The following is a 24,267-nucleotide window of genomic DNA, read 5'->3' as shown; positions in this document are numbered from 1 at the left end:
AAGTTTAACCACAAAGAAGTATCTTAATTCTCTAATCCGATGGGGGTCCTTGAAGGTCCTGTAGGGAGTCTATAGACAGCTTGAGGTATAAAAACATAGAATTTCAATAAGTAACAATATTCTTCAATGATTTCTAAATGCGAACAATTACATGAATGATCTAAGTATTATAAAAGGCAGTAATACTTGTTAATGTTGTAAATAAAAATTACTTAAAAACCCAGGTTGCCAGAGTCTGTAAAGTTTGCAAACCCCTGCGATAAGATAATCACAAGGAGGCACATCAGAAGCAATTTCTTGTTTTAATATCTTGTTTTACAGGGTTAAAGCACACTAATCCGATTTTGTTAATGTCAAGAGAAGTTGAGATTTGGGGAGCATGTTAATAGTTATTTTGATAGAATAACAGTAGTAACCGTAATAATAGAATATTACATGTCATCTGCAGATGGGGATGCTAAACAGGATAATAAAAAAAAAAATAAAAAAAAATACATCAAGATATTTGCCATTGACATTAGTTGACACAAATTCTTTTTGTCCTATTTCCTGTTGTCCTTTACTCACTCACACACAAAACATTTGATAATCCTATATACATTCTTTTCTGTTTTACGTACATGACTGCAAACAAATTTCCCTTTTAAAACGAAAAAAGACCAACTATTCCCATACATACTGTGCAAGAGACAACATTTCCATTCTTGTGGACAGTAACAATATTAATATTGACAGTGCAATGATCGTACCAACAACTACAGATGCAATCATATAAACGTGATAAACCAGAAATTTTATGGAAAGACTTGATAAATGAGCTGGGTACCCACTGAAACAGCCACAATCTTCAAAGGAAGCTTTTGCGAGGAAGATCAGGATTACAGCAATAAATGTTTAAAAAAAAAATGGAAAGAAAAAAATACAAAGTCTATCTCCTTCACTTTTGTCCATTTAAGTCCACTTGCTCCTTCATACAAATGAGAAGGCATTGAGTAAGAAAACCCTTTCAGTATCCACAGTTCTGTGTAATTGCAACAGTTTTTTCTAACCTCCAAAGTTTCATCCCTCGCTCATGAGTTCAGGTGTTCCACCTGTATGGCGGAAGCCTCCACGGTGATGCAGAGGTCTTTGTGAGGGGAGATGTCAGACACACTGACAGTTTTATACTGCACATCAGCAGAAGTTAATGGTTTGTACTGGTTCAGGTCGAATATGCACGGCTGACCGAAGACGTCGGTCCTCTCGACTCGGCTCTGTGCGTCTCCTTCCGAGCCGCCTCCTTCAACGCGGCCTGGGCTGTGGCTTTGCTGGGTTGATCCAGGTGGAGACGGCAGCATATCTGGGGCATGTTTGCGCATGTGTTTCATCAGATACGTCTCCTACAGGCAGAGAGAGATGCATATTAGTATCATCTTGAGAACGGGAACTGGGAATGCTGCTCATTTATGGTATGAGATTAGATGTTCATTTTTGTACCGAGGTATATGTGCGGTTGCATAAACCGCAGGAGTACAGCTTAGCGTGCTTGACCGTGTGAGTGGACAGATGAACCTCCAGGCTGGCTGCGTCTACATAACCACGGTTACAGTGGTGACACTTATACGGTTTGTCCTTGTTGTGCTGACGCCGATGAGACTGGAAAATATTGGAAGAAATATTGAAATGACAGTTCACTAAAAAAATGAAAACTCACCCTAGAATTTTTTCAAATGTGTCAAAAGCTCTCTTCCAATTAATGAAATTAAATGGGGATCAGGGGTTGTTAAGCTCCACAGAGCACCATAAAAGCATCATAAAACAACCCATATGACTTAGATGATTAATTCAAGTGTTTTGAAGCTTAGTGCGAGGAACAGAGTGAAATGTAAGTAATTATTCAATGAAAATGTTGCAAGCAGGGTTGTGCAAAACTCAAAATTGATTATAATTTAAAATAACTATTTTCAATTTATTCCTGTGACGGCATTCCTTAATACAGTCTTCAGTGTCACATGATCCTTCAGAAATCATTCTTATATGCTGATTTGCTGCTCAGTAAACATTTCTTATTACTAATACATTTTTTCAGGATTCTTTGATGAACAAAGTTTATTTGAAACAGAAATCTATTGTAACATCATGTCTTCTTTACTGTCTTTTTATCAATTTAATGTATTTGCTGAATTAAAGTAGTATTCATTTAAAATAAAACTTAAACTTAATACACTTGACCCCAAACTTTTGAACAGTAGTGTATATCTCTATAACTATCCGAATCCTTAAACATTTTTCAAAACTTTCAAAAAGGCTTTCAATAAGCTAAACTTCAGAAATTGTGTTGACAAACTACTTTTCTAGTTCATTTACAGTTACAATGACATTTCTTTAAAATCCAATTTATTTTAATATTAATTTATTGTATTCAAATTCAAATAGCAATTTTGCATTCTGTTTGCTACCTTACATCAAACTTAAAGGCATTCTCAAATAAATTCTAAACTTCACACGTCCTTCAGTCATAGTCCCCATTTACCTTCATATAATGGAAGAGAGCGTTCAGGTTTTGAAAGACATGAGAGTGAGAAAAGGATTGCTTACTCCTTAAGGAAAACTGTAAATTAATATTCTAAATAGGAGTGACACTTATAAATAATCGACTTTATAGTAGAGCTGCACAATTCTACGGAGCCACATGTGCTCGGAGGGACATGGTGATGAAAAAAAAAATTAGATGGGAAGAAAAATTATGTAAATGTTTTTGCGTTCTCTCGCAAATGTTTTGCGTTTCCCCGAGAAACTTAGTGTTCGCACGGAAAATTGTGTTCTTTGCGAGTGAACGCAAAACATTTTGACGGCGAATGCAAAGTTTCTGGGAGGAAAGCAAAACATTTTTGAGAGAACGCAAAAGCATTGACAAATAATTTTTCTTCCCATCTCAGAATTTTTTCATTCACCATGTTTCTTTCAGGGGCTCTGTACAATTCTGGACAAATTGAGAATCACAATATTTTTTGGGTTTAAAATGGAGATCAAGATTCTCCAATGATTCTGAATAGACAACTATTCAAATTTTCATGAAATTTACTTGTTAATTGCTGCAGTCTATTTAATTTTTTATTTTATTAATTTGAATAATTGGTTTAAATGAATGATTCAATGACTCACTCATAAATACTTCACTTGTTTCATTACTGGATGAATCAGCATTTTTAAACGAATCTCCTGAATGAATAATTCAATGACAAATATTTTTTTTAAAAGTCAATTGTCGCCACCTACTGGTGTAACAATGTAATTGATACAATCTTTATCTGAAGCATCAAGTTGCATTCAAGGGGTGATTTACTTTTTTTTTTTTTTTATCGCTACCTAAGGAATCAGTGTTTATATCTGAACTATAAACTTTTATCCCAGTACTTCTGTGATAATTTGAATTATTGTAACAGACATAATGATACTGTGTGTGGCTGAAAGACTGTGAAGCTGTTTTATACATATGACAACGGCTTTCTCTGGCTCAGCAACAGCATAAATGCATATTTGAATGTTCACTGTGATCATCCTTGTCAAAGGTTTAATAGACATAGCAGAATTATCGTAATTTAGAGATCGCAATCTTGTAACAATTAATCGTGCAGCTCTAAATAGAGAAACAGAGTACTTTTCTCACCTGCAGATTAGAGAGCTGAGTGAAAGACTTCTCACAACCCAAGTGTGTACATTTGTATGGCCTGTCTCCTGTGTGGATCCTGAACAGGCACAAAATTTATGTCAAGAGGTAAGAAATTAATGGAAAACTAAACAAAATAAGGTGTAGAAAAAGCCATAAACAAATGAAAACAAACAAAAAACATGTCCATTACTGCACCTGTGGTGTTGCTGTAAGTGACTGAGCTGTCTGAAGGTCTTCTGGCAGTAGTTACAGGTGTAAGGTTTAACACCTGTGTGGATTCGTATATGCTGAGCAAGGTAGCTTGTGTTGGCGAAGGATTTCGAGCAGTGAGGACACTTATGAGGTTTGGATTCTGTGTGGTTTCTGTAAAGGAAAGACAAACATGCTTACCTATGGACTCAATAATTTATAGACGCTAGACAAATATTTGACATGACAATATTGTTCATTTCTACACTCACTCTGCTGATCTTTCTTTGGTGGTCCCTACTGCCAACAAATGTCAAAAGTGCGCAGTGTATTTCGAAGACACATTTGAAAGTGGTGTGGTAGGTGTTTGAATGAGGTCACAGAAAGGGCAGATCCATTTCTCAAAAAAACATTAGCACTCAATCCTCACAGGAACTCTGCGGGCCACAGAGCCCAATCCCATGTCCAAGTGCGATCAACAGTAGACGAAACCTTTACATGACCTCTATTTCAGAGCGGGGCAGAACCTCATAAAACTTCCACACAGTTATGGGACAATAATGTAGAGTCAAAGAGAACTAGGCTTTCACTGACAGCTTCAATTTCAGTTCAATCCTTCAGTCGGTGTGTGCAAGTAGTCCACAGTGTGGTGTAAAAAATGTAAGTAGTCCGCAGTAATAAAAAGTGTGCCAGAGGAGAAATAAATTATACAAACAGAGAAAAGAAAATTTAAAAAAAATTATTTAATTCTTTTGAGATGGAAAATAGCTTTTCCTGACCATCTTTAGTTTCTTCTAGCAATTTTTCTTCCAGTCCATCAGTGAGACATTTAAAGTGCAATCCACCCACTACACATGGTGACATCATGCTATAGCTGACTTCACCATTATAAAGACTGTGTGGTATATATTTAAACAGTCCATTAGACATAAACTTGTATTTAAGCAAACCATCACCAGAGTATGTTGCTATAGCAACAAGGAAAAGAGCATGAGGCCCTGTTGTCAACCTTTCCAACGTGACCGTGTAATGTCTCAGGGGGCGAGCACCCAGGACACGTGTTTGCGTTTAAAAACTGCTAGATGAGCACAACGGAAAGCAGAATGCGGAGGTCACAAGAAGCACTTTAAACGCCCAGGATTAGTCAGGTATACATAAAGTAGGTGGGTTGAAAATATTGTTAGCTACCACTTTCGAAGTGAACAAAATAAAGTAAATAAATGATAATAATAATTACCTTGAAACTAGCATTAGCCTTTATGAAAAGTAATGCTGCAGAGAAACTTTTTTATTTAGATTTGTCAAGCACTTTTTTTTCAACAAAAAAATATTATTCCAAATCAATGTGTTAACTTTGACAGCCCTAAAAAGACATTTTGTTAAATATTTTTATTTTCTCTCCAATTTTTCACCACACTCACAACACTGAGATACATTACAATGGTCCGAGTACCAATAATTTTATGCGTTTATATTTTTATGCATTTATAATTTTCTACAGTTCAACTAATACAGAATCAGATGTTTTCAAACCAGTGTCAAAGAAACCTCAGGGTTTGCTTCAATACAATAATAATAATAATAATAATTTAATTTACAAAACTTGTTTTTATATTATAATATGAAACTTAATATTTTTCTCAGACATTATAAATGGTCTTTATAGGTCTGCAGCAGCCTTTATATTTCAAAAAATACTCAAAGAACATTTTTAAGTAAATATCAAAATGAATATCCATTATTCATATAGCACATTATAATGTTGTGATGCCTAAATACGTGAATCATTTATAACTACTGGTTTAAGTTTCTGGTAACACTTTTCTTTAAGTCTTTATATATAATGCATTATAGAAATATTTTAATGTATTAATTATGCCTTGTATTGCACCTTACAATGAATTGTAAAATTCTCATAAATAATTGTAACCACAGTTATAATATATCTATTCTTTGTTATGCCTTTTAAAAGTATAATTCATTAGAACACACATAAATAAAAAAAAACAATTTCAGATGTAACAAGGAATCTTCAAATAAAATAATGCATCATCTTAACTTTGGTTACAATTATTTATGAAAAGATTTAATGCATTATTACATACATTATATGAATATCTTTATAGTGCATTATACATAAAGGTTTTCAGTAAAGTATTACCAAGTTTTTTTTAGTGTTTTAATTTCATTTTAGAACTGAAACATCAGCAATTTATTCGTATTTGGTCATATAGGACAAACGCTATAGATGACCAACAAGCTGATTCGCTCTTTAACGTGTTTAATGCAATTTGAATTTCGATATCATATCTTTAGCAAATGTGTCGATATCGTGAGGAATTGGCGAACTCACACACAGACGCTTCCGCAGTCCACTCCCTATACTAAAGTCCATCACACACACTCTCCACCACCCGCCTGCTTTGCCACAGACACCCACACACAAACACACACACACGCTTGTGGTGCGGTGCTGAATACCGTGTGTGCTGCTGTAAGTGACTGAGCTGTCTGAAAGCCTTCTGGCAGTAGGAGCAGGTGTAGGGCTTGGCACCGCTGTGGATGCGGATGTGCTGGGCCAGGTAGCTGGTGTTAGCGAAGGATTTGGAGCAGTGCGGACACTGGTGAGCTTTCACCTCCGTGTGCGACTTGGAGTGCAGCTGCATATCTGACTTACTGCAGAACGTCAACCCACACATCCGGCACCTACAGACAGAAAAACACACACACACACACACACACACACCAAGGGGTGGACAGAGGGATGAGAGAGGAGGAAAACATGGGAGAAGACAAAGTACGGATGAAAACGGGACAAAGAGAAAAGGAAAGTTACAAGCCTGTCCATCAATAGTGAAAGGAGAAACATGAGACACGACAAACAGGCAAGAAAGAGACACAACACAAGCGGGAGGGTGAGAGACGAGGAGGTCAGTGGAGAACGATCCAGAATGAAATCGTAGACCCTGGCGCTAGAAAAGAAAAATGAGATGGAGAGGCCAGAAACGCGAGTGCAGATGGGTGACAGAAGTGTGTGTGTGTGTGTGTAGATGTATGTAGCTGAGGCTGCACATGCTAATGAGCAGAATAACACACACTTCTACAGATGCACAGCAGACAAACTCGTTGCGAAGCCTTGAAGCCGGCGATAGTGTGTGTCAGCCCGGAGGGACATGCATTTCTGCCGTATGAAAATGAAGTTGCTTAGGAATTCCTGCCTCTGTCTTTGCCTCTTCTAATAGATTGTAATAAACACACACTGAGATCATGCTGAGCTGATGTCTCTTTGAAAATCCATACCTGTATGTTTTACCACCTTCTTTCCCAGCATGCCCTTCTTCTAGGGACAGACTGTAAGGGTTGGCAGAATGATGCTACAGAGAACAAAAAAAAAAAACCTGTTGTTAAAAACTTATTGAAAAAATTATTTGGCACTAGATTGGTCACAGTAAGATTTATTTTTTATTATTTATAATGTTACAAAAAAAGTCAAATAAATTTCTGTTCATTAAAGAAACCTGACAACTGTTTTCAACATTGATTAAATGTTTCTTAAGCACCAAATCAGCAATAAATTGATTTCTGAAGGATCATGTGAAACTAAAGACTAGAGTATGTTTGCTGAAAATTCAGATTTGCCATCACAGAAATCAAGCAATCAATCAATATATATTGCTATATATTATATATATATATATACATATATATATATATATATATATATATATATATATATATATTATATATATATATTTAATTAACAATATTACTCTTTTTTTTATATATATACTGTATTTTGATCAAATAATGCAACCTTGGTGAGCATAAGTAAAAAAAAAAATAATAATTTTATATATATATATATATATATATATATATATATATATATATATATATATATATATATATATTATTTTTTAAATCTAACCAACCCCAAAATTGTGACCATAAGTGTATCTGGGCTAATCACTATTTTGTAAGTTAAAAAAATGTACTAAAAACAATTTCACTATATGTTATTAACGTGTTGTCATACCTGTCCTGAAAGACCCAAAATCAAGGCATCTGTCCCAGTAGGTGAGCCAATCAACGGGAGTGTGGCTTTCTTCTTTCTGCCCCGTTTCGCCGGTAACGGGATGATGACCGGTGAGCAGGTCAAGGAGTCATTTCTCTTGTCTGGTGGAGTCATGCAAGAGTAAAATGCTTTAATTATTTGAGACAAGACTGATGAGAAAATAAAAAGTATCTGTGACCATTTCAGGCATATCAAACACTCAATAAAAGATTGAGTTAATCTTTACATTAGTGCTTAATCATATCTCACCAAAAATCATACCACGTGCATGTCTATGTTTATGTAAAATAAGGTGCATTACCCGTTTGGACTGTTATCATGGTGGTGGATGGATGTCCATGAATAAGGGACTGAGCAGATGATACTGGAGACACCAGAGTGACCAAACCCGCTAGAAAGAGTGTGGAAGTGATGGAAGACTTATCAAAGTGTAGAAACGTAATGATAGTGTAAACTAATGAGAAAAGACCCTGTAGCAGTTTAACAAACACACACACACACAGTACCTGCCGTCATGATGCCTGTAGGCGGTACCGGCACCACTGTGATACTGTGTGAGGAGTGAGACGGTTGTGCATGCTCTTGTTTTAGTGTCCTTGCTGTCGTTGTATCTCTGGCACCCCCAGAAACCGCCACCACCGCTGTGGTGGGATAGTGGGCGGGGCCATGCGAGTAGGTGGGGCTTTTGTCCTGAACAAGCTGCTCCTTTACCTTATTAAGAAATACAGCATTCTCAATCTAAAACCAAACAGGCAAAATTGGGTTAGACAAATAAAGACAACATTTTTTTGATAATGGTTTTTGTTTAAAAAAAAGAAGACTTATTGTCACCAAGGCTGCTTTTATTTGATTAAAAACTAAAGTAAAAACAGTAACACTGTGAAATGTTATTACAAGTTAAAATAACTGTTTTCTATTTTAAAATGTAATTTGATCCTGTGATGGCAAAGCTGAATTTTCAATATAATGTTCTACTGTAATATATTATAAAATATAATTTAATCTTGTGAAGCAAAGCCAAATTTTCAGCATCATTACTCCAGCTTTCAGTGTCACGTGATCCTTCAGAAATCATTCTAATATGCTGATTTACTGGTTTAAAAAACATTTCTCATTCACTAACTTTCCAGTGTCTGTTTCTAAACAGGATAAAAGTTTGGGTGTCATCTTTGACAGTACTCTATCATTTAAAGCAGACGGTGTCATTCGCTCTGCATATTTCCACATTCATAATATTAACAGACTTCATCCGGCTCTCTCAGTAAAGAGCACTGTGCAATTCTTATTCATTCTTTAGTCACTTTCCGTATTGTTTACTAAAACGCTCTTTTTTATGGCCTGCCTTCAAAGCTTCTCTACAAACTCCAGCAAGTAAAGAATTCAGCTGCTCAAATTATCTGCAGAACTCCTCTAGCTGAACACATTACTCCCATACTACAACACTTGCATTGGCTCCCAGTTAAATATCATATTGATTTTAAAGTTCTTCTTCTTCACTGAGTGCAAGGCACTCAATGATCTTGCCCCTTCATATTTTTATGACCTTCTTCATATTTACACTCTTACTCCTACTTTAAGATCATCTTCTGCACTCCCTCTTGTTGTACCTTGAACTCGCACTACTTCAATGGGGTCCCGAGCCTTTAGTCATGCGGCAAAACTTGTTGCCACAGGATGTGCGAAACAGTGAAAATCTTCATGTTTTTAAATCTTGCCTTAAGACCCAACTTTACAGACAGGCTTTTATGTGATTACTTTTATGCTTGTATCAAGTCTGTCCAGGCTGTAATAGTAAGTGGTTATTTGTTTAATGTTGATTATTTTATTGTGTTTCTAAGGTGTCATGTAATAATAATTTATTATCAATGTTGAAAAACAGTTGTGCTGCTTAATATTTTTCTGGCATTCATTTCAAATAGAACAGCATTTATTTGTTTTTTTTGTAACAATGTAAAAGTCTTAATTATCACCTCTGATCAATTTAATGCTTCCTTGCTGAATACATTTTTTTTTTAAGTCTTACTGAACCCAAACTTCTGAAAGGTACTGTATATAATGTAAAATACTATATAAAGCATGCAAATGCATTAATTTGGTACTATATTAATGCTATTATAGGCCAGGCATAAAATGTAATAGGGTCATCACCTGTCAAATCAACCAAATTTCGGAAACTTCCCCAGCTCAAATTTTTGATTTTGTTAATATTTTTTCTACAGAAAGACAAAGATAAATAGTGAAAAAAGCCAAAATATTAAATGTCACAGATGTATATCCACTATTTTGTCGAGGGGGGTCAAAATTACAATTTTCACCTGAGACTGGAGTCAATTTACAGGGGGGTAAAAATGTCTTTAGAAAGATGGCAGCATCATTATTTTATTTCTACATAGAGTTGGTTGGTCTATTAGTAAAATCGGTTGACTTTAGCAATCTTTCTTTCATTAAAGGTATAGTGGAGGATCTTTCCGAATTTTAGATAAGACCCGCCCTCTCCACTTTTTTAATAAGTTTGATTGATTCACCAGAATGATTGACAATTAGGAGGACCAATAGTATAGGTGATCCACCCGAAAGTAAAAAATCCTCCACTATACCTTTAAATGCTAACAGTGACAGTTCAAAAATGGCAAAAAGCACTTCTTGTTTTTTTGGACTCAAGTTTACATGCCTGTAACTCTAAAAGTATTCAAGATATCTTAATATCCTTCTAGATTATCATTCTTAATGAACTTTACTTTTGAAATCTTCATTTTCAAGGCCTTATATATTGTTCACTCCCATAGATATGGGGATCTCCAAGCAGCTTGATGTTTAAATTGTTGAATTTTACCCATTTTCAGTGATCGAAAACCAAATGTGGTCCACTTTGCACAAAGCTAAAACTTACTGCATTTAAAAGAGGAACATCTGAAGAATAAATAATGTTTAAACTAGAAATGTATCTTGTTTCCCTCTATTAACTAGTGTCAACTAGTCTCGCCCCTGTGAAGGCCTCCTTCCTTCCCTTTACCTCTGTACAGATAAAACGTTGTCAAAATGATTCCAGTTCACATGGCTACGCGGAAGCAACAAAAATTTCTGTATTATGATTTTTAAGGCCAGACAAGTAATTAAACTGAACACGTAATATGCGTGCACGCCGTTGCCGTTTGCGGATTCGTATCTTTGGGGTTTGCACGGAGATGTTAACGTTTTTCAAAAATTTTCAACGCTTGCGCTTTGGAACCTATTTCGGGGTTTGCGTTCTCGAGCCGCCGTGCACTGTTGTTGTGCGGATGAGCAGGCCTGAGTGCGTTAAGGGTTTTCTGTTGGAACAGTGTCGTGTAAGCGGCCCCTAAGTTAATAACTAATGATCTTTGCAATGGAAGTGAATCAATCAAAACTAACTTTATCTGGATAATAACTTTATTCTAGAGCTGCTGTAAAGCCAAAACAATCTCCGTTACTTTAATTTCCTATTATCACTGTAAAGCTGCTTTGAAACAATCTATATTGTTAAAAGCGCTATACAAATGAAGGTGACTTGGACTTGACTATTAAAAGAATTGCATAAAACATAACCAGAAATCCACTGGAAATGGTTAAGTTGAGGCACATTAACTTGCTCTCAAAAGTGTATTTATAAGAATCTATATTTGAATCAGTTTTAGGGATATTTGGAAGATGGGATTTTGTTCATTTTAACTTCTGAAGCTGCCAAGAGTTTAAATATGCAGTATCGTTTCATAAGAACGAGAATCTAAAATGACATTAAGATATCTTTAACACTTGAATTAAAGACATGTAAACTTCAGAAAAATGTGAGGTGTGTTGTATTCAATTTTTTTGATGGGGGGAACAAGATACATTTCAAGTTTTAGTGTTATTTGTTCTTCAGACATTCTTCTTTAAACAGAATAACTATCAGCAGTTTAAGAAGTAACCTACATTTGGTTCTTGACCATTGAAAATGGGTAAAATTCAACAATTTGGACATGGAGTCACATTGAGGTCCCCATATCTATGGGACTGAACTATATAGGGTCTTAAAAATAAAAATTACAAAAGGAAAGTTTATTAAGAATGAGAATCTAGATTCTAGAAGGATATTAATATATCTTTAATACTTTTAGAAACAACTTTAGAAAAAGAATCTTTATGGCAACAAAGGTTGTTTTTTTTTTGCAATTGAGCTGATAAAAAACACACGAAATTTAACATTTTAAACAAATTAAATTAAATTAAATTAATACATAATTAATGTATTAAATTAAATGTAATACAAATTTAAAATTATTAGTTTTTTAGATATTCCTCTTTAAAAAAAAAAATCAGTATGCAAAGTGACCCACATTTGGTTTTTGACCACCTAAAATGTGTACAATGTGACCAATTTACTCATGGAGCCGCATTAAGATCTCCATATCTCTGAGATTGAACCATCGAGGGCCTTTAAAATGAAGATACCCAAAGGAAAGTTTGTTAAGAACCAGAATCTAAAAGGATATTAAGATATATTTAATACTTCTTAAGTTACGGAACACAAGAAGTGCTTTTTGCTATTTTTGAACTGTCCCTGTTGGTATATAATGAGACAGAGTTTGCTAAAGTCAACCGATCTTACTAATAGACCAACCAATCTCTGTGTAAAAATAAAATAATGATGCGGCCATCTTTCTAAAGTCATTTTACCCCCCTGTAAATTGATTTCAAATCTCAGGTGAAAATGGTAATATTGACCCCCCTCTACAAAATTGTGGTTTACTCAGTAAATATACAATATACATTGAATATTTTGGCTTTCGTCACTATTTATATCTTTCTACATAATAAATATTAACAAAATAAAAAATTTGAGTCTGGGACCTCTGGTTGAGTTGACACGGAATGACCCAATAATCAATTTTCAAACTTAGACAGCTGAAATATGCATACCGGTGTGCTTACCTGTCCCTGCACAGGAGACCAAAAGTATGAAGAATTAAAATGGGAATCCTCCATCATCCCTGAGAAAAGAAAGTAGGCATTTTGATATTCAAAAACTGTGTATACATTGTAACCTTTGACCTTATGGATAGGAACATAATTGTTTTACCTGTGGGGTGTATAATTTGATAAAAGATACAGAAATAGAATAATAATAATAATAATTTCGCATTTTACAGATGAACTATTTTAATAACACAATTATAAATGGAATTGGACAACATGAATTATGCGGGACATTTTATTCAGGAAGAGCTGGTGTCTGTCATGAGTCTATGTATGGTCAACACAACACTGCAACAAATAAATCATGCGTTTCACATCAGCAAGTTGTTATAAACTTCATACGTGACTGTAATACATATTATCCATATGACAGAACCAGCACCACTCGTGAATCTGTGTTCAGGTTATATTTTTACAGATGGCGGGTTAATGCAGAAGCTCTTGCGTCTATATGTAACGTATGCAATTTTTCATAATGTTGCAGAGAAGAGAATGTGCTTTGCTTTATTCTTTATTGAAAGCGATGCATTGTAAAATCCAGTTTTTTGACCATATTATGAAATAATCAAATATTTATTTGCAAATAACCAATTATATCTAAATATCTGAATATTATTGACAGGCTGGGGCGAATCTACTGTGCGATAACCGAGGCGGATCTGCAGCCCACATCGTGACGTTACCCGTGCATTCACTCTAGTGTCGGCTAAAATAAAAAAGGAAAGGCTAAAAAGGATAGAAAAAAAAGAACAAGTGGGGAAAAAAACGTCGACGCTGGAACCGAGGCGGTTTTACGCAGACTTCCGGCACATGAGTGTCGACGATCGGGCGACAGCAGCGCCAGCGGCTCACATCAACAGCCAAAAACAAGCTTCAAAGTGAAAAATAAAGACTGATTACCAGCTCCCAAGACTTTAGCTTCGCCCGCCGGGGATTTCCTCCAATCAGGATAGTTTGAGAAGTCTTTCCGAACCCACCCGATTAAAGAATTTCAATGTTTTTTTTTTTCCTCCCTTGTGTTTTTTTTTTCTATTTTTTTCTATTCTTACGGAGTTGGCCGAACTGTCTACACAGCACTTCCTCCCGAGCGGCGCGAATGATGCCCGTGCGTGCGGACGTCATTTCCGTCTAGTAAGGTCAAACATATCCAAGAATATTGTTCTTATTAACACGTTAATTATGCTTTTTCACTAAAATACATTATTTTGTACTATACAAAAATTTAATTTAGAGTTTAAAAACCTTTCGACATAAAAAATATTGCCATTTCTGTAAGGCATTTCTATGTTTTCAAATGTATTTACGCGTAGATGTATGTTACAAAGCAATGCTCAATTAATCTGTTTGGGTATGCCATGTTTTTTGGTTTTTTTGTATTTTACACCTGTATGTATGTGTTGCTTAAAAAATAAAAACATTTAAAAGAAGAGCTGTGTTGTAGTACACAAAGTAAGGTTCCAATGCCATGGAAATATCAGGTAATTTTAAAATTGTATGGAAATGTAAAAAAATTACACGAATAACATAAATAACAGAATATCGAATCTGTAATTTAGTATTAGCATTTCGGGCAGCCACAATGTCTTCAATTTCTTCTTTACATGTATAGCCTATTTTTTCTTTTCCTCTCTCTTATACTTTGTTCATGTTGTGTGATACCTTAGGGGAAAAAATCACTGTTTAAATTTCACGTGTCCAAACTGACATACAGTATGGAAGCTCAGAGATAATTAATGTAATATTAATGATACTAGCAGCAGGTAAATGAAACACGAAAGTAAATGTATTTCCCCAATTCCACGCGATGTCGCCAGAGAGATCAGACAGACTTTAGATGAGGTCACATTTTGAATCTGCTGATTTCCGGCAGATGAGGTCTGTGTACACGTCTACATACAGTATCCGTGAGTGTAGTCTGGAGAGCAATAACAATTCCGTTAACCCTTGTCTACAATATCAACCGTGGATTCAATATATATAAAACATCATCAAAAGCATGCACGTCTAACAAAGAGCTTACTGACTTGACGAGGAATCCCTGCAGTGTGAATTACATCGGCACTGGGTTAGTGTTTACACTCAGTTCAGATGGGGGAGGTGAGGAAACTCCAAAAGAAGTTAAGGCAAATTGAGAACTTGGAAATCAAAATTTCCCTCACTCCCGAGGAAAAAATAAAGGTACAGCATTATCATGGTCTTCTTCACTCACATGAAATATTTGTATCCTCCTACTGGACTCAAAACAGTGCAGAATTTGTGCACATAACCATATATTCAGACCACATACTGTATGTTCAGTTGGAGGTCTCTGAACTGCCACTTTTCCCACTTCACACATTAAAAAAAAGATCACTCAGGTTCGACTTACAGAATGGAAACACATAATTTCAAGGATAACTAATGCATTCAGCTAAACAATAACTTTAAGTTTTGTCTTTTATGATTATTGCAATCTCAAATCTCTAATCTTTTACTCTTTGTAGGTCTCAAAGAAGGTGGAGCTTCGCTCCAGATTGGCTGAGCTTCTGCTGCAGCATTCTGGCCCCCAGCAAACTCAAGGGATTGTGGGAAAAGAGGAGGATAGAATGAAAAGACAAGTGTAAGAAAGAATGAGTGACTAGGTAGGGAAGGGGAGAGCGAGACTGTCGGGGCGCATGAGATTAAACTCTCTGCCGGTGGCTAGTCCTCCACTGTCTGGCATCTAGGCAGTATTGATTCATAACATTTCTTTAAAAAGTCTATGCTTGAACTCCCACATCCAGGCTTTCTGTCTTGCACATTGCTATTTAATAATATAGGTGTTACAACAAAGGTATAACAGGACAAGCATTTGTTTAACACATTTGGACAGGCTTGAGGATTATGCAAAGTGATATTTTTTTGAGCTTGTTGATGTTTATTTTTCATGATAGTGAGGAGGTCACAGAGCAACATGTTGCCCGTCCTCCTGCGCTAAAGATTGCACGAGAGGAGAGAGGAGAGAATGATGGAAGCCAGACAGATGGCAGAGGAGAGACGCATTTCCCCGTCAGCACCAGTGTGGAAGAACAAGAAGGTCAAATTAGTGCACTTATCACACACACAATTACAGTTACTCGCACAGATGTTGATTACAAGCCTGCTTGTCTTTCACAGGAAGTTCTGCCTTATGGCTGTCTCATGCGATGATATAACAGATGGTTCTTTTATCGGCATTCACGGGAGAGAGAAAAAATGACCTCAGCTTATACAAAACTGTTTGTGTGTCTTCATACATTGCAGATGTCCAATTCAGATCTCGCAAACAAACTTGGGAAAAGTCGAAGTTTCGTCTCAGAACTCTGGAGGGTCACAGTGACATCATCACCTGTGTGGTCGCCGTCGACAATCTTGTGATCTCTGGCAGGTACTGGAACCAATGAGGAATATATATATATGTATATAAAGAGTTTATGACTAACTGACTGTGAAATTGGTGACATATCCGTTAATGCCTCACTCTGCTTCCCTCTTCTCTTTTTTTTTCACCTACCATTTTAAGTCGAGATACAACAGTTAAAGTGTGGCATGTTCCCACGGCAACAGAGCAGCGCAATTTGGGAGGTCACAGCGGTGGAGTCACCTGTCTTAGTGCACCACCTCCAGAGTACTGCAGGAGATTGGGTACACACACAACAGACTCACACTCTCTCAAGCCCGGGAAAGTAAAGAATAATTGATCCTGTTGACGGGGCCAGCCGGTTGATACAGATGTACCCACGATTGTTCACTCATCCTTTATGCTCTCTCTCCTTTCTTCCACCTCTTTTGTTCCAGCTACTTATGCCCTCCTTCCCATCTGTCCCTTTTGCTCTCCATCACTCCCTGTCCTGCTGTTTTGACAGTGCATTTGTTCTTCACATCCTTTGTCCTTCGTTCTCCCTTTTCTCATGTCCTGCAGTCACTCTTATTTTTTATCTCATTCACTGTCCCGCTCTCTCATTCTCTTGATCTGTTTTTCTGCAGCACGTGCATTCGACTTGGCTGACAAAGAAAGATTTGTTCTAAGTGGTTCCACAGACTGTTGTGTGAGAATTTGGGCTTTGAGCTCGGGTGAGTCACACACACACACACACACACAAATATATGTATGTATATATATATATGTGTGTATATATTTGGGTATATATATATATATACAGTATATATATATATATATATATATATATATATATATATATATATATATACATATATGTCCATGTTAAATTGGCAGTAAAGATGTTATAAAATGTTACAAAAGATTTCCATTGCAAATAAATGCTGTTCTTTTGAACTTTCTTTTCATCAAGAAATTATGAAAAAAATGTGTCATGGTTTCCACAAAAAAATATATTAAACAGCAAAACAGGTTGTTAATCATATAAATGCATCATTGGTAAACATAAGAGACTGATCTGCCAGAAACCTTTACGGGACGATAAATCTTTCTAAGATAATCATGTTTAATATTTCAATTACTACAACTGTGGTTAAAGCTGAATGTATGACATAATGTATTCAAATTTTGATGTGAGTTATATTTTCATAAAACTATTTGAAAAGAATAAAAAACAACTGTTCTGTATATCAGGAGATAAAAAGTCATAATTGGTCTAAATTATTAATGTTATTCCTTATGTTATGGTAACAAAACTTGCAGGACTAATTCAGTTCATTTCTTGTGTATGAGCTGAATGTCTGGATTGCAGTTCAGTAAATCTCACCTCCTCTCATTCCAAATTCAGCATCCTGTGATGTGTGAGCAATGTGATTCAAATTCACACTCATGAATCAAAAGAATGACAGTTTTTAAAATTCGGAATTTTGCCAAACCATGCTTAAAATGTAGTGGCATTAGAAATACTTGTTTTAAATGTTCCTTAAAAAAAAAAAGGATTGCAATGTTAAAGGATGATGTTCTGTTGTAATGGTTGCAGTGTGTTCTGAATGTCCATTATCTGAATCTCAAGAATCAAGTCATTATATAACTGGTGAAGAGGGTACTCACTCCTTTTTTGGAAACTGCAATTTTTTCCAACCCCTGCTGATGAGGGTGAATTAAACTCAGGTGTGTTTGGGGTTTGCATCACATGCTGATTTTGTTACTCCTGCAGGTCAGTGTGTTAAATCCATCTACACCTTCAATGCAGTCACAAGTCTGTGCTTCATTCCTGAAGGAGAGGGCTTCATTGTTACTGGTTCAGGTACAGTAGGTATCTCTCTCTCTCTCTGTGTGTGAGAGAGAGAGTACTTGTACAACTATCTTTGTGAGGACCAGTTTGAGTTTTAGACCATTGGAGTGAGGACAAAGAGAGTAAAGTGAGGACATTTTGGCCGGTCCTCACTTTCTGAGACCCCTTTAAAGGCCTGTTTGAGGGTCAAGACGTGTTTTTTTAGGGATAAGGTTATAATTAGGTTTAGGGTAAGGGTTCGGGTTAGGCACTTAGTTGTGATGGGTAAGGTTAGGGTAAGCGGCTAGAGATTGCATTGTGTCAATGAATGTCCTCATAAAGATAGATGTACAAGAATGTGTGTGTGTGTGTGTGTGTGTGTGTGTGAGAGTGAGGGTGAGGTGAGTTGACCATGCCTTGCATCAGTCTCGACATATCAGGTGCATCTTAAGCTCAGTGTTATTGATCTTACTCTAGATGCTGGGAAGCTGCAGGTGTGGAGCTGGAGCTCGCAGGAGAACTGTCAGTCAGTGAACGCACACCTGGACGCAGTCACCACAATACAGGTGGGCGAGCGCCATGGCAACAGAACTGTGCTGGCATCTAGAACTTTCCCAGTCTGCCCTTTAGAGCAGCACATGTTTAAAAAAAAAGAAAGAAATTGTGCCTCCGCTCAAAGCTGAAGTGTTGCCTGTAGAGGAATCCCTTGAGAACACGTTTGCTTCTCGGGCGATCTTAAAGTTCACAGAAATGTACAAGCTATTAAATGCCAACATTTAAACACTTTTCTTCTGCAAGCTTTGTCTCTTCTTACTTAGTGAATAATAAATGCAAATAAGACTATGAAATAAAACTGGGAAGAACAATATATTATAAGGAAATCAGATACAGAATAGAAGTAAATAAATTCTGTTGCAATTGTGAGAATACTGTAACATCAAACAGCGGTGACTCTTTTCCATATTTAATACTGTTAGTTGGCATGAGTTGTCATGGAAACACAGTGGCATTTACCCTCCTCTCTCTCTCTCTCTCTCTCTCTCTCTCTCTCTCTCTCTCTCTCTCTCTCTCTCTCTCTCTCTCTCTCTCTCTCTCTCTCTCTCTCTCTCTCTCTCTCTCTCCGCAGTCCCAGGGTCCTCTGCTGTTCAGTGGCTCCGCCGAGGGATGCGTGTGTGTGTGGGAGGTGTACGGTGAGGGGCCGGAGCCCCTCCGCAGGCTGCACCTCTGGGGCCCGGAAGTCACAGGGTGTAGTGGGGATGACGGGGTGAACGGGAGGCTGATTCTGAGCCCCCGCGGTGACCGTGTGTTTCTCTCGTGTGGGAGGGCCAGCATACGAATCCTAAATTGGAGAACGGGTAATATATTGGTACTTTAATATTGATATTAATCAGGATTATATTTATTAATTTAATCATTAATTAATATTACTTAGGATTTTAAATATATAATATAGTTTTGGGTCGGTACAATTATTATTGATAACTTCACCAAGGCTGCATTTATTTGATTAAAAACTGTGAAATATTATTACAAGTTAAAATAACTCTTTTCTGTTTTATTATATTTTAAAATGTCATTTATTTATTCAAAATAAATTTCTTATTTCTAAATTTCTAAATGTATTTCTTATTCAAAATTTTCAATTTAATATTAAAATATAATTTATTATTGTGATGCAAAGCCGAATTTTCAGCATCATTACTCCAGTCTTCAGTGTCACATGATCCTTTAGAAATCCTTCTAATATGATGATTTGCTGCTTGAGAAACATTTATTATTATTATCAATTTTGAAAACAGCTGTGCAGCTTAATATATTTGTGGAAACCGTGATACATTTTTAGGAGTCTTTGAAGATAGAAGGTAGAAGAAATAGAAGGTTCAAAAGAACAGCATTGAAATAGATTTATTTGAAACAATGTAAAAGACTGCGTGCTTGCTGAATAAAAGTATTATTTTCTTTCAAAAAATCTTAATAAAATTTTAAATGACAGTGTACAAGATCTTGGCTAAAATGTATGCACCCCTTTTAATGGGCATAAATGTTGTGATGTTATTTCCATCAAGAGGTGCATCAATTTTTGGTCAAGATCTTGTATTGACAATGCAAGAGTCCAGCACTCTGTAAAGTCTCCTCCAGCACATCCCAAAGACTATATCAATGAATTTAAGCTCTGGGCTCAGAGGTGCCATAACATGTGTGAAAATTATTCTTCATGCTCCCTTCCAACCATTCTTTCACAATTTGAGCCTGATGAATCTTGACATTGTCACCCTGAGATATGGCCATGTCTTCCTACATGGCTGTTTAAGAAATGAAAAGCTACACACTCCATCAATTAGGGTTAGAAGAACTGTTGCCAAACATATAACATGCTAGAAACATAATTATCACTGCAAAAATGATCCAATCATTGACTCTGAAGCATTTGCCTATTTAAATCCAAACAGCGATTTGTTTTTGTAGCTGGGGCAGTGTATATATACTACCATTTTTATAAACAGTTAATCTCATATCTCAATATTTGATAAAAGCAGCCCTCAAATGAAGATATTTCAAAGACATTACATAAAAGTGAGCAGATGAATATACCAACGTTTCTTTTTTGAATGAATCTAATCTAAATGAAACCAAATGAACACAATCGACAGCCTAATGCGCCTATGTCGACATAATCCTATGATCTGCCATCAACACCATTATTTAGTCAACATCTCATTTTATAAAGCACTTCTCATGGATATGCTGGATTCTGTAGCAATAAATATTTGACAACCCCCATTGGACCTTCATTTGTTCTTTGACTCAGGGCTATTTAACAGATTTATTAATGGAATACATCTTGACTGAGTCTATTCGCTCAGAGCTGCTAATATAATCTGTGTTAAAGTCCCAGTGGCTCAGAGAACACATGCAGGAGAGGGGGCTGTTCTCCCTAGGGGAGAGGAAGACGTAAAAACATCCAGCGCTTTCAAATTTTAATCCCCTTTTCTCACAGGATATTTGTGCTGAAGGCCATTATCTAAAAAAAACAACAACCTGTAAACAATTACATCAGATAAATCAGAGTTGCTGGTAGGAGCACACTACATGATGTGATGCTCTAATCGAGAGTGCTGAGGTTCATAATGAAGCCAGTTCATCAAACAACTCGTAGCTGGAGCTCTCAAAGAAATAATGAGCTTCTTACAGACAGAAAAATACATTTGTATTAACAACATAAAACACACAGCAAATTCGGCAGCTATTGACAGAGTAGGAAAGGAGTCCATAAATAGACAGATTATGTGAATTTAATTACTTTTTTTCCCTGGTTTATTTGTGTTTCGGTGAATAAAGATGTCCCTAATGATGCGTGTTTGCGCTCTCCAATCGTTTGCAGGCGTGATGACTAGACTAACCAATCACAGCAACACTGCTGGTGTCACAGATTGTGTAAATCAAATACCCGGTCTTTTGATTGGTTCTTGTTTTGACCTCGCTAATGGAGAGAGCAAGATTAACCGTGAGTGATTTTAACATTCATTTAACACCCCTGAAAACTGCAAGACAGTTTAATCACAACCCTTTCTTTTTTTCTTTCTCTCACACTCTTTCAGTGTTCTCACTTCCCCAGTGCAGGTACCTGGTTTCGCTCACCTCTTCAGATCTTCCCAGAATTCTTTGTTATGCTGCGTGGCTAACAGCAAGTGGGGACCACCGTTGGGTCACAGGGGGTCGTGACCTCATTGTTTGGGAGCAGCTTCCAGGAAGTTTTAAAAAGAGGTGTGTTTTTTAAGATATAATGGTCCCTTTCGAGTATCTCAAACCCACTTTGTACATCACAGCCCCATTTCCAAGGCCTTCTCTACCTACTATATGTAATGCATTACAGTATATATCAATTCATAGACATTCACTGACACACAGTTCCTAATATAAGACTCTGCTCAATGTTTAATTTAGTCAGTATATCAATATGTACATCAGTAATGAGATACTGGCTGGAATATAGTATCTTTGGGATGCTTATTAATGAGAAATTTGCAGGAATGCTCCAGGCACTTGACACTGAGAACTGTAGCTCACATCGAGCACTGGATGCAGAGCTGATGATCCTTTGTGGAATAAATATTGATTTCTTTGTAACTACATTTTTGTAGAGTCTATAGATACAGGGTCTCAACTGGTGGGATACAGGGAAAACGAGGCTGAATGCAAATAATCAAATGCAACTAGCCATTTAATTCTGCATATTTAGATGAGCAAAAAATAGACTTCTCATGTTTTTAAAAGGAGTAGAAAATCCTTTCCGTATCTTTTGTTGTTGATGTCAAAGTCTTTGCGTCTAAAATTTTGGCACTTAATCTGTCATTTGGACTCTAGCCAAATTAGGCTGATGCCAACATTTCATGGAAATAGTAATAACACTGTTTAATTTCAAGGACATATGTTTAGTCTTGTGCACACTGCTGGCAAAAACAACTTAAAGTGTCGGTAAAATGTCTGTTTTAGCGCTGGTTTGGTCTTAAACTGGTTTGTCTGTCTTGGGCTGGTCTGTTGGCTGGTTTTAGAGGGGTTTTGGGCACTTTTCAGATGGGAGACCGGCTTGGTAAACCCCAGCTTGGTTAGGCTAACAGACCAGATTAAATCATCTAAAACCAGCTAAGACTGTTTTAAGCTATTTTTTCTTCTCCCAGCAGAGTAATAAACAATTTTGGTGTTGTGTTGGCTCACCACTCAATGTCCAATGTAAAATCCAAAACCAAAACACTTTGTGTCCAATATTTAATCTGTCACTTGGAAGCTGGCCAAATTAAGCAGATGCCAACATTTCATGTTTAATGTCAATGTTTAGTTTCAAGGACATTTGTGCTTACATTTGTACACACTGCTGACAAAAACATTTTAAATCAACCTAAGTTGGTTTTCTGGTCTTAGCTGGTCTCCCTGCCTCGTCAGGCTGGTCTGTTTGCTGGTTTTAGAGTGGTTTTGGGCAATTTTCAGCTGGATTGGCTGGGAAACTAATTGTTTGGCGAAATTTTGTAAACGATATCCAGTCATTTAAATAGCAATTTCCACAATTGGGAATATCGCAAAAGCAAAAAGTTTCTCACACAGATTTCGCTCATGCTCAAGTTGGTCTTGAAAGCTGCCTGGACCCTTTTTTGCCCACAAAATTTCACTGAAATATTGCTAATGTGACACCTTAAGCCAGATATGAATAATATTTTTATGTCGAACTGCCTCTGCCTAACTCTTAATGATGCACTTGCTACTTCAAAAGCAGTTTGTATAATGAAGTCATTTCAAACCCATTGACAGCGCGCTGTTGTCAGCAGAGCTGCTTTGCTTTTTGCTTCAGGCTGAGTTAAACATCCTTCTGTCCTTGTAAACAGTGTGACCCAAGTGCCCTGCACTGACTGTCTTCTGTTGTTTTTCCTCTAGAGGCGATGTCACAGTGAGACGAGACAGCCGATTGGAAGATTGTCTTCTGGAATCCGACAGAGACTCAGAAGATGACAATAGTGAGGGTAAGAGAGAGAGCCAAAGACAATGATGTTTTAACCTGTGTTGAATACCAAATATGTAAAAAATATTTTAACAATTTGTTTATGTATTATGTATTTTTTTTATGTATTCAGTTCCAAAGAAAATCTGCAAGAATTCAATAATAAAACTTTTCAAGCACTTTATGGACTTACATTTAAAATGTTTTGGAATGAATTAGTTAACAGCATTCAAAAAGTGATGCTACTAAACATATAGAATTTTATTTCGACAGCCCTAATGAAAATAACTTTTTTTCTCCAGTGGACGATGATGAAGACTCCATAACCCAGGATGCATCTGAAACAGAGGAACCTGCAAGTTCTTCATGGCTGCGTTGTGTTCTTCAGTGAGCGAGAGGAGGGGTGAATGAAAAAAGAGTGCGACAATGGGAAGGAGATTGAAGGAGGGTTAAACAGAATGACTTGGAAAGGAAGAGCGAGAGAAGGCAAGGTCAAGGGATGACGGCGGAGTGCAAGAAATCATGCGAAGGGACTGAAGTGGAACAGATTGACTGACTGGCAGGGAAGAAACAGAAGGAAGAGAGAAACAACAGACTGTTTTCTATGTAAACGTTGATCCAATAAAACCAACCACGTTATGTCTGTGTGCGTGTGAGAGTATTTATCATCGCTGGCACTTCTGTCTATAAATATATATAGCGTTGTTCATCATGT

At 36.6% G+C, this 24,267-nt stretch overlaps 2 protein-coding genes across 4 annotated transcripts; one reads left to right on the top strand and one right to left on the bottom strand.

The window, feature by feature from the left end:
• Positions 1–283: 283 nt before the first annotated feature.
• Positions 284–14,015, bottom strand: znf384b (zinc finger protein 384 b). Its single transcript, XM_079893800.1, is given in 13 exon segments — positions 284–1,379; positions 1,477–1,635; positions 3,650–3,728; positions 3,848–4,015; positions 6,323–6,547; positions 7,142–7,215; positions 7,878–8,017; positions 8,218–8,307; positions 8,423–8,654; positions 12,846–12,904; positions 13,791–13,867; positions 13,869–13,930; positions 13,932–14,015. Coding segments are annotated over 13 exon segments (1,755 nt in total). The 5' UTR covers positions 14,013–14,015; the 3' UTR covers positions 284–1,070.
• On the top strand, positions 13,699–24,219 carry LOC307171872 (kinesin-like protein KIF21A). 3 transcript variants are annotated; one of them, XM_079893803.1, is made up of 13 exons: positions 13,699–14,021; positions 15,374–15,489; positions 15,803–15,945; positions 16,152–16,275; positions 16,411–16,532; positions 16,875–16,961; positions 18,005–18,094; positions 18,539–18,627; positions 19,188–19,416; positions 21,444–21,566; positions 21,661–21,826; positions 23,489–23,574; positions 23,855–24,219. In XM_079893803.1, the coding sequence occupies exons 2-13, from the start codon at positions 15,476–15,478 to the stop codon at positions 23,941–23,943; spliced, it is 1,362 nt and encodes a 453-aa protein (XP_079749929.1). In that variant the 5' UTR covers positions 13,699–14,021; positions 15,374–15,475; the 3' UTR covers positions 23,944–24,219. The 3 variants fall into 3 exon arrangements, with proteins under 3 accessions (XP_079749929.1, XP_079749927.1, XP_079749928.1); XM_079893801.1 differs by lacking the exon at positions 13,699–14,021 and adding an exon at positions 14,749–15,068; XM_079893802.1 differs by lacking the exons at positions 13,699–14,021; positions 21,444–21,566 and adding an exon at positions 14,749–15,068 and having other exon boundaries at positions 23,855–24,196.
• The last annotated feature ends 48 nt before the right edge of the window (positions 24,220–24,267 follow it).

Source organism: Squalius cephalus, assembly GCF_949319135.1.
Source record: "Squalius cephalus genome assembly, chromosome: 15".
Lineage (NCBI taxonomy): Eukaryota > Metazoa > Chordata > Actinopteri > Cypriniformes > Leuciscidae > Squalius > Squalius cephalus.
Note: the sequence above shows the minus strand (reverse complement) of the source record. Positions and strands in the feature narration are given on the sequence as shown.

What these genes read in the sequence shown, in the direction of transcription:
- LOC307171872 (XM_079893801.1), top strand. Translation starts at nt 14,979, where the DNA reads ATGGGGGAGGTGAGGAAACTCCAAAAGAAGTTAAGGCAAATTGAGAAC. An exon ending in AATCTTGTGATCTCTGGCAG is followed by an intron (nt 16,276 to 16,410) that starts GTACTGGAACCA and finishes TACCATTTTAAG; the next exon opens with TCGAGATACAACAGTTAAAG. An exon ending in AGAAGATGACAATAGTGAGG is followed by an intron (nt 23,575 to 23,854) that starts GTAAGAGAGAGA and finishes TTTTTTCTCCAG; the next exon opens with TGGACGATGATGAAGACTCC.